At 37.5% G+C, this 17,267-nt stretch overlaps 2 protein-coding genes across 2 annotated transcripts in view; both read right to left on the bottom strand.

The window, feature by feature from the left end:
- LOC311597496 (olfactory receptor 7D4-like) overlaps positions 1-17,267 on the bottom strand; it is a gene marked incomplete at both ends in the record, with an annotated part of 336,911 nt that overhangs the window by 233,658 nt on the left and 85,986 nt on the right. The window lies entirely within an intron of this gene.
- On the bottom strand, positions 68-997 carry LOC311598228 (olfactory receptor 7E178-like; the record flags this gene model as incomplete). Its single annotated transcript, XM_084783243.1, has 1 exon — positions 68-997. One exon carries the CDS (start codon positions 995-997, stop codon positions 68-70), a length of 930 nt encoding a protein of 309 aa, XP_084639369.1.

The raw sequence follows: 17,267 nt of genomic DNA, 5'->3' as shown, positions 1-17,267 counted from the left end.
ACCATCCTCAGCTCTGTGACCCACAGCTTAAGAAACTACATATCAAGTGATCATAAAGGTAGTTATATTATGTTATCCAACTGACAATTTTCTGGAGAGCTTTCTTGATGTCTCTGTTCCTCAGGCTGTAGATGAAAGGGTTCATCATGGGAACCACCATGGTATACATTACAGAAGCCACCATACTTTCCCTGGAAGATCTAGAAACAGATGAACTAAGGTACACACCAAGGCCTGTTCCATAAAATAAGCAAACAACTGACAGGTGAGATCCACAAGTAGAGAAGGCTTTATACTTCCCATACAATGATGGAACTCTAAAAATAGAGGAAATAATTTTATAATAGGAGTAAAAGATTCCTGAGGCAGGGAGAAAACCAGTAATTATACTGACAAGAAATATGACAATATTATTGGTAGAGGTGTTAGAACAGGCAAGTTTTAGAAGCTCTGGAACATCACAGAAGAAATGAGGGATTTCTATATTAGTACAAAATATTAGTTGTGACACCATGAAACAGTGTACTTGTGAATCCATGAGGCTAATGAAAAAGGATGCCAAGACTAAAGATCTACACAGGCGAGGATTCAGAATAACTTGGTAGTGTAGAGGGTGACAAATGGCAACCCATCGGTCATAGGCCATCACGGCAAGTAGTAGGCTGTCCATACATCCGAAAAGAAAGAAGAAAGATATCTGACTTAGGCAGGCTGCATAAGTTATAGACTTGTTATGGGTCTGCATGTTTCTCAGCATTTTAGGGATTGTGGTGGTGCTGAAGCCCATGTCAGACAAGGAAAGGTTGTAGAGGAAGAAGTACATGGGGCTGTGGAGGTGGGAATCAGAGCTGATGGCCAAGATGATGAGCACATTTCCAAGCACTGTGAGCACATAGATGACCAGGAATAGGACAAATAAAATGGGCTGCAGTTCAGGGTCCTCTGAGAGTCCGAGGAGAAGGAATTCCATGGTACTTGTTAAATTATATGGCTCCATGGGGGGTAAGATATCTTTTGAAAAGAAAGAGACTGTTGCAATGAATTAATCTTGATAGAGGCAATTGACTGCATGTCAGTGTTTTCTAAAGCAGCAATTCATAGAAAATCACTCATACATTAGAACTGTTAAGGTTTAGACATTATTTTCCTCAGCAAAAGGATTCACGGGCTAGAAGCTTTGTCTTCTGTTTGGTAGTTACTTGTAGTGTTTAAGACGTGGGATCCGTGATTTGAATGTAGATCAGTGTTAGCACTCTTGTCTAGTAAATGTAAGAACCTAAATCCAATCTCAACAGACTGGGAATAGAGAAATGAAGGGGGAATTTCAAGGTACTTGTTAAATTATATGGCTTATGAGACAAGGAAGGAAGGAAAGAGAGAAAACAAGAGAAAAGGAAAGGAGTCTCATGGGAAGTCTGCCGACTAAGATATGTTTTTGACAGAGATATTAAGAGAGTCCAAATTCTCTGGGTTCCACTTGTAATGTACTATGATTTCCACTCCAGCACTATTTCATTTCCTCCACTCACTAACAGACCACCATCAAAGCCAGTGCTACATTGTTTGAACTCATAGACTACAAAACCTATGTGCTACATAAACTCCTTCTCCAGTACAGCTTATCTGTCTTTGGTAATTTTGATAATAATGCAAAACTAACTCATGGACAATTTCTCAGTTGTGCAAACACTTACCACCTTTCCTTCAATGGCCTTTGACATGATACCTTGTTTCTACATGTATTATTTTTAGAAACTCTAAGAAAAATATATTAGGGAGGCAAGTAATTAATCCTTGAACACAGTAAAAGTTCTCCTACCACTAAAACCACACAAGAAGAAACTTTTTTCCACATAAGCTTTTTTTCCAGCTTCCCTTGGGGAGAAATTATTCTAATTAAAGACACTATGAGGAAGTCATGTATATTTTATCTTTTTAAAATGCACCAATTTTACTTTCTTGTATTTATATTTTGTGTACACATGTGTATACCAGGTGTGAAGAGTTGCCTCAGCAGCTAAAAGCACTCCCTTCTCTTCTAGGGGACTCATGTTTTGTTCCCAAAACTCATAGCAGGTAGCTCAAAGCAGCCTATACCCATAATACCAGAGGAACCACACCCTCTCTGGTCCTTCTTGGGTTTCTATACACAACTGGCTTGTACACAAAAATGAAACATATATTCAAAAAATTCAAAATTTAAAAACCCTAGATTCTAGTTCTCTGAAATGTTTTTTAGTCAAATATAATTTTTATATTCCACATGATTCATATAATTTCTTCATTTTTCCATATCCTAATTTGGTAACTCATATTCAACTGAGGTTTATTTTTTGCACACATGTGAAAATTATCAGATTAAGTACTTTCAAGTATATGTGAATATATAAACATTTAACAATGTTTTCAGAGCTTGGTAAACATAACATTTTTATAGACTGCACAAATATTCTATATACTTGATTCTAAAGGGACTACTAATTGATAAAGTACAGATGGTTAAGCAATATTTTTCCTTTGTCTTTTTAGTTGATATACAAAATAAGAAATTTCATTATGCAACATTCCAAAATATATGTTATTATACTTTGCACATATCCATTCTCAAGTGTCCTCCCTGGTCTCCCTGCCCTCAGCTTCGATGATCCCCTTCCACACATTCTTCTCTTTTTATGAATTTAAATCTATGGTTACATATGGGAGAAAAATAGGACATTTTGTTTTTATTATTACTCATTAGAGTCCAACCTGCAATCCTGACTCACTGTCCCATGTCCTAGTAATACAGGTAGGCGTGTAGTACCACATTTAGCTACAATAATCCTTTTTCTTACTTTCTTTTTTAATATTATTGTCTAATTGTCACTCTATATGTTGCTCAATTCTTTCTTTCTTTCCTTCTCTCTGTCTGTCTGTCTGTCTGTCTCTCTCCCCTTTCCCTCCTTTCTTTCCTTTCTTTAGTATGGGTAAGCTATGATCTCAAAGCGCTGCACATGCTAGACTACATATTAGTTATGTAGCTACACCCAAACTTTGCCTTGCAAAGCATATTCTGTAAATGCTGCATGATATAAGGGAAGAACTAAGGCTGAGTGCACATTTTCTTCTTTTGTTGTTTTGTGTTGTAATCTAGTAAAACTTCTTATATATTTTTCTAATCAAATGTTCCACGATAGGTATTTCTTTCCTTTCTTTTCTTTTTTTCTATCTTTCATTCTATCACGTGCAGTTGAAAACACAGGACCACGTTGAGGCCAAAGCTTTATTGTGAATTTTGGTTTGGCCTTCCTATGACATCTTAAGATCTTTTCTGTTTAGTATTTTTTCTTAGGATTATTGCATTTCCTGTAAAATCAGATACCTTGATTTTAAAACTCTGAGTGTTCATTTCTTCTAACAGCCAAGAATACATTCAATTAATTAACAGTGAAAATATTTGAAGCAAAGATCGTTGAAAGAAATTTATATGGAAAAAGTTATCTGTTCTGTATGTTAGGAGAGGTTTTTATGTTGTCCTTTTTTTCATTCCCACCTAGAAGGTAAGGAAGACTCCATTGATGAAGATAACTTGAGATATTCCTCATTGATAAGATATTACACAAGGTAACATTAAAAATCTTAACACCTAGCTCTAATGGATTCTTTTTTTCCTGTTTGTTTTCTCTTGGTTTGTATCCCACCAAATCTTAAATATCTGTAAATATCTAGTCTAGATCCCTTTTAACACTTCATTCTTTTTAGGTGTTTAGGTGTTATAGAACCTAAGGCTTTCATAGTTTTATTTGTGTATTTTGTCATTGTGTAACTATCATTATTAACATTGATTCTGTCCTTTTATATGGGAATGTGATTCTATCACATAGAAACTGATGTAAGCAAAAAATGACCCCAAACTAGTTCAATGATATAGTGAAGCACTATCTCAAACAAAGAATAAAAGCAACAGAATATATATATATATATATATATATATATATATATATATATATATATATATATGAAAAATATACTCCTATAGGACAAAAATAATGTATTTTTTTGGGAATGAAAATCAGCCACTGAAGACTTGCTTAGAATATATACAGCATGAGAAATAACAGCAATAAAAAACAACATCAAAAATAAAAATTTTTTGGCACCTATTGAGAAAAATGAGCAAAAAGGGAAGCAATTTGAGTCTTCAAATAATATTTTTGCTGAATTTTGAAATGATACTTTCCATTTTAATATAACACCGTACTTAATTTTATGTCATTTGTATAGTCACAAACTGGTTGCCATGATTTCAAATCTACTCATAATTATAACATATGAACTCAACTTATATGACAAAACTGAATTGTAGTTGTAATAATTATTTGTCTGTTACCACACTGGTAACACATAAAACATGATATTAAAATTATATTTTATTTAATCAAGTTGATTACAAATAATTTTTAGCTAATAAGCAATTAAATTTTTTGATTAAATAAGTTTATTTGATTAAAATTTAAGCTCCATATGAACAACTTACTCAGTTTCCTCAAATTCATATGTTTTAAACAGAAGTTTTGAGATATAGTTATAAATATTCAAAGGTATTCAATTTTTTTAGATGAGTGACATTGTACATGTGAAAATTTTGTTTATGTCAGAGGTCAGCTCTGCTTACTAGCCATCTTCGTTTTTGAGACAGAGTATCTCATTGATCCCCAGCCTTACTTGGGCTACACTGGCTGACTCATCACACTCCAAGATCTGCTTATGTGTATTCATTTAATTCTAGGGTTACAGACGCACCTTACCATACGCAGATACTTGGTATGGATACCGGTAATTGAACTTTTGTCCTTTTTGTGTGCAGCAAACATCCAACCCACTGAGTTACCTCCTCAGATCCCTATAACAGTTTTCAGGTGCCTCAGTGTGCAGCCCAAAAGTGTGATTTATGTTACCTGTTGGGTTAACATCTCTGTGTATGTGTGGCTGTGTAAATAACAAATGAGGAAATGATCAGTGGACGTAAAATAAAGAAATGAGGACAAGTTACAGATTCGGTATGAGTTATTCTGTATTAGCACTCTGATTTCCCCTCCCTCATGTTAGTGCCATCCTTATTGTAGCTGGTTGGGAAAAGGGAACCTACAGCTCTGCTATGTGTTATACCAGTGACACAGAGGAAAGAACATAGTGGCTACAAGTTCTTCTTGCGATTGAAGAGAAAAGAAATTTGTGGCTGGATTGGAAGAATAGACAACTCTTAGTTATACAGGGGATGGAATCTGACCATCTCTATTTAACCTGCTATTACCCTGTTGTCCTGCAAGGTATGGGAAAAATTACAAAAAGTAGCCCTAAAACATACATTTAAGTAACACCCTGTGGACTTAACAGGTAATAGTTAGGAATAAATATGTATTTATGCATACATGTATGCATGCAACAACCATTAATGAAAAAAGAGGTCTTTACTTTGAAGGAGAATAAAGAGTGTTTGGGGTGATGGTTTACAGAGAAGAAAGGCAAAGGAGGAATTTTTAAATTAAATTAAAATCCTCCAAATAAAAGACAGTTATTAAAAGGTACATAAGCATATTCTTTTAACCTCAAAATTACATTATATTGCATATATATTTTATAGAAAAGTAATTGAATATATATGAAGTTACAAGCTCAACGGAAGTTTGTAATTTGATATTTGGAAGCTCTGGGTAAATTTTTCTTTATTTATTCATTTTTGTCTAATTTTCCTACAATTTCTGGCTAAATAGTTCATGTTTGCCTTGATTCCAGACTTACCTCAAACTCAAAATTTTAATATCTTTGTTAAATACTGTAATCATGTGTGTGCCACAAAGCCCCATTCACTGCTTCTTGATATTTGGGTCCTACGATCATTTTCATCTTTATTTTCATTACTAGCTTCATGAGATTTTTAATCAATAGCAGACAGTTTAGAGAGGCATCAATTTCATGTTCTGTTTGAAGAGATTCTTACGGAAGTTAGAGTCCTTGAGGGTAAAAATATTAAACAGTATGTGAGAATTCTCATGTTAACTATTAAAATAAATTTAATAGTAAGCGTAACTAATAAAATAAATTTCATGGCATTTTGACATAAAACTTTTCTATTGATATGCCTCCCTCTCTGATTACCCCACACCACGCAACATTATCTTCCTCCACCAACACTGAAAACACTGGTGTCTTTCTGTTGTATCTTGCATAGATTAGCACTTACTAGGCTATAAATTATTTCCACATGAGAATGATCAGAGGTGACTGCAACACTGTTGCCTTCTTTCTTGGAGTATGGTGGCCCAGTTTCTGAATTCAGGACTGGTAGAAACACAGTCAGTCATGACAGTTCCCACGAGGCTGATGGATTTGGGAGGATAAGAAAGCGAACATATAAGCTATTCTGGGGAAGAACTGTTGAAATCTAGAGCTATGACACAGAGTGGATATTTATGAGATTTTGCGGCTCAATTCAGAGCCAATCATTATCCTTTCATGCTGTTCAAATCTCTAAGGACCTATTAGTAATTTAGAACAGAAAGGCAAAAAGTAAAATACTAGGAAAGGTATAACATTTTCTGTCTGAGGAAGAAGTTTAATTTTACTGTTCTGCCATCCAGGTTGTAGAAATATTATAAAACTAAAACACATACATTCAATTAAATGAAGCAGTATAAGATTTGATATATGTAGGTTTAAAATGATTAAAGAAATTTGTAGAGAATTAAATTTTCTGTAGAAGGAATCTGAAACAATTTATTATTTTGATTGATATCTCTGAGAAGTTTGGTTTGATACACTGTAGTCATATACTAGAGTTTTGTCTTTTATGTTCTGAATTTGTGTGTTTTTTCATAAATTTGCATGACATTCTGTGTTCTATTTTTTATTTCAAATTATATATATGTATATATGTTTATATTTTTATTTCTGTAATTATAATTTCTTGCTTCCTCAAAACACTTCTTAGCTCTCTTTCAAATTCATTGCCTCTTTATTCATTCATAGTTATTTATGCATATAGGTATATATATGTATATTTCTAAATATAACATACACACAGAAGCTTGAAAAGCTGTATAACTATTTCATGGAGTCTTGAAGATATCAGAATTCAAAAATATGGATGGATGCAACCATGGCAATTATTGCCAAGGAGCCTTACAGACTAATCTGCACAGTATTACAAAGATTTGTTTACTTTATTTTTTCATTACTTAATTAATTTATTTCCATGCTATTCACAGCTTCCCCTCCCGCCCTCTCCTCCCAGGTCCTCCCTTTCACCTGCCCTGCCCCACTTATCCCCCCCTTTCTCCTCAGAGAATGAGAGATCTGAAATGTATATCTACCTGCCTTGGCATATCAAGATGTGGTAGGACTAGATGCGTCTTTTCCCATTGAGGGTAGACACAGTAGCTCAGTTAAGGGAAAGGGATACAAATGAAGACAATAGAGTCAGGACAGTCCCTGCTTCAGTTGTTAGGGGCCCACGTGAAGACCAAGCTACACATCTGTTACATATGTATAGTGGGGCTAGGTCTATCCTTTACATGCTAGTTGGTTGGTGGTTCAGTCTCTGTGAGTCCCTATGGGCAAGGTTAGTTAGTTGATTATGTTGGTTTTCTTGTTATATCCCTGACTCCTCTGGTGCCTTCAATCCTTCCTCCCCATCTTGCACAAGATTCCCTGAGCTCCATCTAATGTTTGGCTGTGGATCTTGGTATCTGTTTCCATCAGTTGCTGGGTGAAGACTCCCAGTGGACAGTTAGGCTAGGCTGCTGTCAGCAAGCATGGCAGAAAATGATTAATAGTATCAGGAATTGGCAGTCTCTCTCACAGGATGGGTCTCAAGTTGGGTCAGTCATTGATTAATGATTCTCTTAATTTCTGATCCTTCTTTATGTATGTGCGTCTTGTAGGCAGGACAAATTTTGGTTGGAAGGGTTTTTTTGGGGGGGGGGAGGTGAATTGGTATCATAATCCTTGTATTGGAAGACTTGCCTGGTTACACAAGTTGGACACTTTAAGTTCCATATTCTGTTGGTAGTAGTCTTAGCTATTGTCACCCTCATAGATTCTTTAAAAATTTTTTTTATTAATTTATTCTTGTTACATCTCAGTGGTTATACCATCCCTTTTTTCCTCTCATTCTTCCCTCCCTCCCATTTTCCCCTTATTCCTCTCCCCTATGACTGTGACTGAGGGGGATTTCCTCCCCCTCTATATGCTCATAGGGTATCAAGTCTCTTCTTGGTAACCTGCTGTCCTTCCTCTGAGTGCCACCAGGTCTCCCCCTCCAGGGGACATGGTCAAAGGTGAGGCACCAGAGTACGTGAGAAAGTCATATCCCACTCTCCACTCTACTGTGGAGAGTGTTCTGTCCATTGGCTAGATTGGGTAGGGGTTTAAGGTTTACCGCCTGTATTGTCCTTGGCTGGTGCCTTAGTTTGAGCGGGACCCTTGGGCCCAAATCTGCCTATCATATTGTTCTACTTGTAGGTTTCTAGGACCCTCTGAATCCTTGTACTTTGCCATTCTCCCATGATTCTCTCATCTAGAGTCCCACTACAATGTCTTCCCCTCTGCCTCAGTTTCCTGGTAAGTGAAGGCTTTCGTGGGACATGCCCCTTGGGTTAGTATGCAGATATAAGTGAGTATATACCATTTGAGTCTTTCTGCTTCTGGGTTAACTCACTCATTATGATCATTTCTAGCTCAATCCATTTATCCACAAATTTTGGGAATTCCTTGTTTTTAATAGCTGAGTAGTATTCCATAGTGTATGTGTACCACAGTTTCTTTATCCATTCTTCTATTGAGGGACACTTAAGCTGTTTCCATGTTCTGGCTATTATGAATAAGGCTGCTATGAACATAGACCTTTTTCAAAATTTTATGATATGATCATGTGGGTTTTTTCTCTTTAAGTTTGTTTATATAGTGGATTACATTGATGGATTTTTGTATATTGAACCATCCCTACATCCCTGAGATGAAGCCTACCTGACTGTGGTGGATGATTTTTGATGTGGTATTGGATTTGGTTTGTGAATATTTTGCTTCAATATTCATAAAGAAAATTGATCTGAAATTATCTTCCTTTGTTGATTGTTTGTGTGGTTTAAGTATCAGGGTGACAGTGGTCTCTTAGAATGAGTTTGGCAATGTTCCTTCTGTTTCTAGTTTGTGGAATAGTTTTAAATTTTTAAAAAATAATAACTTATTTTTCTATCCTTATTTTTCCATTTATCTTTAAAATATTTTTATTTTTAAAATTTATCTTATTAATTTATTCATATTATATATAAATTGTTATCCCATCCCTTGTATCCTCCCATTCTTCCCTCCCTCCCATTTCCCCCTTACTCCCCTCCCCTATGACTGTTCCTGAGGGGGATTTCCTCCCCCTGTATATGTTCATAGGGTATCAAGTCTCTTCTTGGTAACCTGCTGTCCTTCCTCTGAGTGCCACCAGGCCTCCCCATCCAGGGAACGTGGTCAAATATGAGGCACCAGAGTACGTGTGAAAGTCATACCCCAGGAATAGTTTAAAGAGTATTGGTATTAGCTCTTCTTTGAAACATATTCTTTATGTTGAACACACCAGTCTTTATGAAAATGGCTTTAGTATATACTGTGTAATAATTAAGTTTTGATGGGAAATTCTTCTAAAGCATATTTCAATTCAATGGAGATAGCTCTGATTTATGGCTTAGCCATTAGGACCATTTCTTCATTAGGGAACATGCCTCTAAAGAACAACCCAAGTGGGCAACACAGGTTGGCAACAATCATTAAGCCCTGGTCTTCCGTAGAGCCTGTCATAAAGATCTCTTCTTAAGCTAAGCCTAATTCTGCCAGGTGGGCATGATGGCCTTAGGTAATAGGTATTCAAAAATGACCAACATTACTTAATTAAAATGATTCTATAAATATGTAATATCTTTGCTGTGAACTCTCTCATATACCTAAGTTGTCAGAGTTGCAGTCTACTGTCTCTGTTTCAATTGTCCAAAGTATAACCTGAGTCCAGAAACTGAAAGAGATTTAAGCATGGCAGTGTTTGTAGAATGCATAAGCCTAAGCTAGATGTCTTAAGCATAGTAATTTAAATTAAAAACATAATGTAAGGCATCTAATGGACCAGAGGATCCCAAGGCTGGGAGGGTATAGTATGAGCTGAGCTGGGGCTTTAAAATTTCATGACAGAGGGACCTCTTTTCACAGATCTGCCATTTCTGACTGCAACATAATCTAGGAGTTAGCCATCACAGAAGACGAGTACCTTGGAAAAGAGTCCATATATTCCTCTCCCATGCTTAGAGCAGAAGGTGAATGAAAATGAGGACATGACCATTCCTTGGTATAGTTGAGGAGAAGGATTTTATTGTAGACCTGAGGGAGAATTCAGCCCCAGGCATCTGTAATGGTACATACTGAACCAGGTCATGCAAAGATTGAGGATTGGCAGATCTCATGTGGGAGGTTTATTTAGGAGGGTGTTTACAGAGGCTGCCTCTGGGCCAGGGTGGAAGGAAGGAGAGAAGAGAGGAGGGACTGGCCTTTTATAAGGAGATGTGGCACGTGTACAAGGGGAGGATATGTGTGGCAGTGGGGATGTGCGAAGTCTTGACAGGTACTGATAGTATATCCTGCTGTTGCTGAGTTGCTGGGGCAGGTTGTAGAGATGCATTATTGTTACCATGGAGGAGAGTGAGAAAGGAAGAAAAAAGTGGGGCAAAGAGAGGGAACAAAGAGAGAGATGAGAGAACCAAGAGCCCAAGAGGCCTAGAGCAAGCCAAAAGCCAAGAGAGCACATATCCAAAATGGCAAGTTCTATAGGATTGTGAAGCTAGGGAAAAGGAAAGGAAAGGCCCAGTCTCTGGGCTGGAGAGGTTTAGGGTAGGTGGCAGGGTGAAAAGTGCTGGGAGGAACCACAGGTATGGAGTGAGACTATTCTATAATTTATTTGGGGCCTGACAGTAAGGGAATGAAAAATTCATTTAGCATTACAACAAGCAAAGATGTATCAAAGTTCTGCCTTTAGTATAGTAGGTCTTGAGTATAAAAATGGTTCCCCACCTTTTAAATATTATTTTTATTACTTATTTCGTGTTTTATGTGTTTGCTTATATATTTTGTTTGCTTGTTTGTTTTTATGATCAAATTCCATTAATACATGTTCAGATCATAACACAACTTGCTAGAGTATCTTCTTTCCTTTCAACATTTGTGTCCGTGGGATTAAATGCTAGTCTTAAATCTCAGCAGTGACATCTTTATCCAATAAACCATGTTACCTGTTCAATTTTCAGAGGCGGCATAAGGAGGCAAAAAGAAGGAAGAAACCACAGTCTGATATCAACAGATGACAGTGTTTATCAGTACATACAATGAGTGGCAGTCTCTCTCCCATGGGAAATATTGACACTTCCAAGGACAAGAAGCTGCCTCAGAAGTCTTTATAGGTAGAGAAGACTCGTGGAAAAGAGGACGTTGATGCAGTTGTGGAGTCTGTGTGAGGATTTATGGTTTCCTTTTCCTAGAATATTTTTGTTTCAAAAGACTTTATCTTGGAAGACACGTTGACTCTGCAAACTCATCCCCCCCACCAACCCCTGGGCTGTGACTTACTGATAAGGTTGGGCAAGGTCAGCTGTAGTATTATACATATTTTGTTTAACACCTGAGGCAAGTCTATCAATGCCAGATCTGGTCCCTGATGTTTGATGTTCCAAATCATGGTATTTTTTTTGTCTCAATGATGGTTTTAGATAGCTGAACACATATTAATAGCCTTGGTGGACATGAAGAATGAACCTCTACTTTATGGTTTGCATATTCCATCTCCTGTTTTTCTGGTAACAGAAGAAATACTCCTCTTTTAGTATTTAAATTACAACATGAAAAGTTGAAGGTATCTGATAGATAAGAATAGGAGGTGTTCCTGGGGACAGTCACACTCTTGAGGCAATTTTGCAGGGAGGTTTGGCATGCCCCACCAACACAAGTCTACCTACAGATTCAGATTTAAGAAGCTGACAGCCATCCTAATGGCTTTTAAATGGTTGCCGTGTTGCCAGTTTTTTACTTTTCTGAGAGGTTAAGAGGTCATTGTCTATACCCACATTGGGCTTTCAGGGTTTGGAAATGACCTTTTAAATGGGAAGGTGTCAGTTGTCCTGCAAACCTTATCCAGTGCCTTCAGATGACGCTGACTGAAAACAAAGTAGGAAAATAGAGGTGCCTTTCTCAGAGTGTGGAGGGCTTTTTAGGTCAGAGGACACTCACCCTTATTTGCACTAACTGAAGATTCTGTTGCCCCATGGAGTTGGGCACCATCTGTCCTTCCCTGTCATCCCTAACCTGAGTGAATCAAACACATTCATCCTTGAAACCTCTTCCACTGCTCAACGATTATAATGTTCCCGATTCACAAAAATGCAAGCTTGCTGTCTCATTCCACTCATCCTCCATGGCCACCTGAGGCTCATTTATTGTGGGGAAGAATCACTGCAGGACATCTGGAGCTTGACTGCCAGACAGGCAGCAATGGTGGAGCTACCTTGGCAGCTGATGAAGCCTGCTCCATCACCGAGAGACCAGTACTAACCCACCTTATTCCTGGTTTCAGGTGTCCACTCACAATCTCTGCTATGATTAACATGGCAACTTAACAAAGGGCTGTACACTTTTGGTCTCATTACAGGCTTTTGGAAGCCCTGATTTTCCACTGCTGTCTGACACCAGCAATCTCATTTTAAAGAGCTAACTGTAACACTCAGTGGAAAACTCATTTCCGCCTTCCCCAGTGAGACCTAGAGCCTTGCCTAGGGCTCTAAGCCAATCCTGAGAGAGAGAAACATGACCTCTGACCTCGACGTCTCTCTGTTCCCATCTGGAAGCAAGCAGCACGTGGCCTGCCCACCAAACTCGAAGCACAGGCTGCCACTGAACCCAGAATAACATATAACCAAGGTTGACCTTGAATTTCTGCTCTTCCTTAGTACACCTCAAAAAATGCTGGAATTAAAGCCATGTACTATTATGTGCACTGTTATAGATTGAATCCAAACTTCATGCACACTAAGTAAAAACTGGGACAGCTGGAGTATAATTTTTTTCCCTCAGATTAAAATTTGTGGTTCAAAACTGTTTTTGAGATAATAAACAGTAGCCATGAGAATGCACTCCTATTAAGACATACAACTATAGGGTAAAAAATGAATATGGTTTACCCTATGGTGGCACCCAGGTACTAAGCCACAATGATCCGTAGGGGAAGACTATTAAGTGCATTATTAAGCTAAACATTTTCAACATATAATGAGTTTATCATACAGAGCCTTACTGTATGTGAAGGGGCATCTGAGCCGAGAGCTCAGAACCGGCTAATGCTCCCAGATCCTTTCTTCAGCCTCAGCTGTGTTCAGATTACAGCACTCTTCCACCACTCACAGCTATCTAGAAATTATGAATGGCAGTTCTGATAAGGATCAATAACTAATCCTTTATCATTAGTATACAACAGACAAACATCTTCATGTTGTTTTTAAAAGTCATCTCAACGCAATCTGATTCAACTATATGTAAAAAGTATGAAGGTTTTAAAATTTCTAATTGTTTTTATTTGATATCTGAAAATATTATGCATCGTACACTGTATCTTGATCATATCTACTCTTCACCCCCTCTTCCAAATGCTCTCAGAATCACCCCTCATATCTACCTCCTGACTTCAGGTCCTTCTTTTATATTTTTTTATTAATTACTTTATCTTTTACAACTCTGCTTCCAATTATTTTTGCCCATATGCGCATGAGCCTGAAGTCATCCACTGGGACATGAGGAAATCCATTAATGGCCATGTTCTTAAAAAAACTCCCCCCATTATCCAGAAAATTTCAATATAATATTGTCTAGGAGTGAGGCTTAAAAAGCCTAAAGAATTTTAACTTCGCCGTATACTTCTAAGACAGCCAGTTTTGGTGGCAATTGATGGACAATTTCCACACAAGTTTTACTTATAGCTTCAACTAGTATCAACATTTTATGTAAAATAAACCTGGAGTGTAAAGATGTTGATAACTATATGCTTATTATATTTTTGCACAACTAATGACCAAAACCATAGCCTTGAGTTGCCAGGCAGATACTCAACCATTGAACTAAATCCCCAACCTTTCACATGTTTTGTTTAAAGAGAGGTATGCAGTTCTCTTTAATGTCCATCTCATCAATAAGAAGGAGAAAAAAATTCTAGGTATTGCAGGATTCAACTGTGTGGTGTTCTTTTGCTTTGGTTTATTTTTGTTTTTGAAACAAGGAGTCATTATGCATATCTTTCTGGCCTGGAACTCACTGTGTAGATGTAGCTGGCAGTGAAATTTTAGAGGCCATCCTGCCTGTCTCCCAAGCACTATGAATAAACACATGTATCATCATGTCTTGTTGCGCACTGAGATCTTCAATTTCTCCAACATTCCACTGACGTTTAACTTATGGATTGGGATGATGGTTCAGCTGTAAAGGTTTTGGTTACCACTCCTAAGACTCTAGATCCGTTTAAGTACTATATAAACTGGGAATGTTGGAGAACACCTGTGGTTCTAGCACTTGGACAGTAGAAGCAGGAGGATCAGAAGTCCCTTTGGTGTATAGGTTTCTAGGTTTTAATGGTGTAGATAATTCCCCCAAACCAAGGTGTTCCTGTTTGTGGTTCCCATCACTCTGATAAAAATACTTGGGATAAACAACTTGTAATAAAGAAAAACTTTATTTTGGCTCAGGGTTTCATTTCATACTTGGTTGGCCCAGATGCTTTTGGACCTACAGAAGAATAGCCTATCAATGGTAGAGAGTATGTATTATCAAGGCCTGTTGACCTCATGGTCGCTGAGAAGCAGATGGACAAAGAAGAAAAACATAAGAACCCAAAATGACCAGCTTTTCTCCTGCTAGGTTTTACTTCCTGAAGGTCCCATTACTTTCCAGTAAAGCCATAGGTTGTATGTTGTCCTTTAACAAATAAGATATTAGAAGGCATTCAAGATAAACCATAGCATGGTCAAATAAATCAGTGTTGATATATGGAAGATTAAATGTTTTAAAAACTATACAAGCTACACAAGTATCAGTCCAATAAATGATGTTTTCAACATTGTTTGCTTTTCAGTATTTTCAGGTGTGCAAATCCAAACCACTAATATGAGGCCGCTGTGCTGAGAATCTATCAAATGGCTTGCTTGGTTTCTGTCTTAGAGTTTGATTGTAGTGAATGAAGCTCAACATGGCCACAGTAACTATTACAGAAGAAAGACATTCAGTTTGGGTCTGTCTTAGAGTTTCAGGGGTTTAGTTTTTTATCGTCCTGGCAGAAGGCATGGCAGCTACTTCTGGGGGGCAACAAAGAGCAATAGCTGTAGGCTAAATGTTTCTGGTTTCTTGAACAACTCTGACCAAAAAGTCAACAGAGGAATACTCTGATATTGGAGATTTTCTTAGGTTGGTTTTGGTTCTTGATGGGAATATTCTCTGCCCAGGTGAGAAATTTTCATTTAAGTTATATATGTATATGTATACAGAAAATTATGTATATTAGAGTTTCAATTAGTTAATTAGTGGGTTTTAGTGACTTTTTCAAATATCCTTTCTGTTATTTTATCCTCCTCCTTTCACCTTTGACATTTACCTTGATTACCTCCCCTAAAAAAAAGTGCCCCATATTTTCCTCATCAGGTCATTTATACCCTGCAATTTTCTTCTTTATTGCTATCCAACAGTCCTAGCCTGGTAAAAGTCACATTTACTTCCCATGTTTCTGCAATTTGTCCAGAAGATATACTCACATTTGAATATCTGGAGCTAGGAGCCCTCAGTGAAAGAGAATATACAATGATGGTCTCCCTGGGCCTGGGCTACTTTATTCCATAAGACCTTTTCTTATCCTACCAATTTCAATGCAATGCTCATGTTTTATTTTTCTTTACAGCTGAATAGTATTTCATAGTGTACGTGTACCAATAATTTTCAATCATTAATCAATTGCAGGCCATTTAGGCTAATTCTATGTCTTAGGTATTATGAATAGCAGCAACGAACATTGCGTAGCAGGTATATGTGGACTGAGATGCCAAATCCTTTGCCCATATGTCCAGAAGTGGTAGATCTAGGCCAAACGGCAAATGAGTTCCTAGCATTTTGAGAATTCCTCACACTGATTACAATAAGAAGTTGGACCAGTTTGCAATCTGACCAATAGCGGACCGATGGTCCTCCCACTCCCTCTAGCAAATGTCGCTGGTTGTTTTATTGGTTCCTGCCATTCTGTCTGGGGTCTGGTAAAATATCCAAGTTGTTTTGACTCGGATTTTCATAATTCCTCAGAATTATGAATATTTTTGAGATAATCTTAGCCAACTTGGGAACCTTTGTTCTATTGAGAGCTATCTGTCCAGGTCTGTCTGGGGCAGTGCTCTGCTGCTGTAAGGAGACACCGTGGCCGCAGCAACTCTTATAACGGAAAGCATTTAGTTGGCTGTTACTTCCAATGTCAGAGGTTTAGCCATTATCATCACAGTAGGAAGCAAGGCAGGATGCAGGGGACGCGACGCAAGAGAAGTAGCTTGAGGGCTTCCCATCCAAATCCACAGGCATAAGGAGACAAGGACACAGAGTTTGGCTTGAGCATGTGAAATCCCAGAGCCCACCTCCAGAAGCGATTTCTTCCAACAAAGCCATGCCTCCTGTGTCTTGTCAAGTAGCACCACTCCCTAATGACCGACCACTTACTATATGAGCGAATTGGTGCCATTTGTAGTCAACCCACCACAGGCTTCCAGGACTATTTTCCAAATGGGTTATTTGGTTTTTCTTTAACTCTTTGTACTTTTAGTTTATTATATATTCTGGATATTAATCCTGGGTCAGATATATAGCAGACAAATGTTTTCCCCATTCTGTGGCTATCAGTTTTGGAATGAAATCAATAGTCAAAAATTTAGTCTGTACTTATAAAGGGCAACAGAAGATGTCCGTTTGTGAAATAATATTACAAAGAACAGCAGGTCACTTGTTCTTCGTTACATTCAGAAGTAGAACTAAGAAATTTATACCATTTGAATTGTTGTTGTTTGGATCTCATTTATTGTGCAAAGCACAAGTGTTTACAGTTTGGGCTCTAATTCAATACTACCCAGAGGTTGGGGATTGTGGAGGTCACCAGATTATAAAGATTTTAAAGACATTATCAATTAGTTGATCCA

The sequence above is a fragment of the Acomys minous genome, assembly GCF_964271855.1.
Source record: "Acomys minous genome assembly, chromosome: 5".
Taxonomy (NCBI): domain Eukaryota; kingdom Metazoa; phylum Chordata; class Mammalia; order Rodentia; family Muridae; genus Acomys; species Acomys minous.
This window is presented reverse-complemented; position numbering and strand designations above follow the sequence as displayed.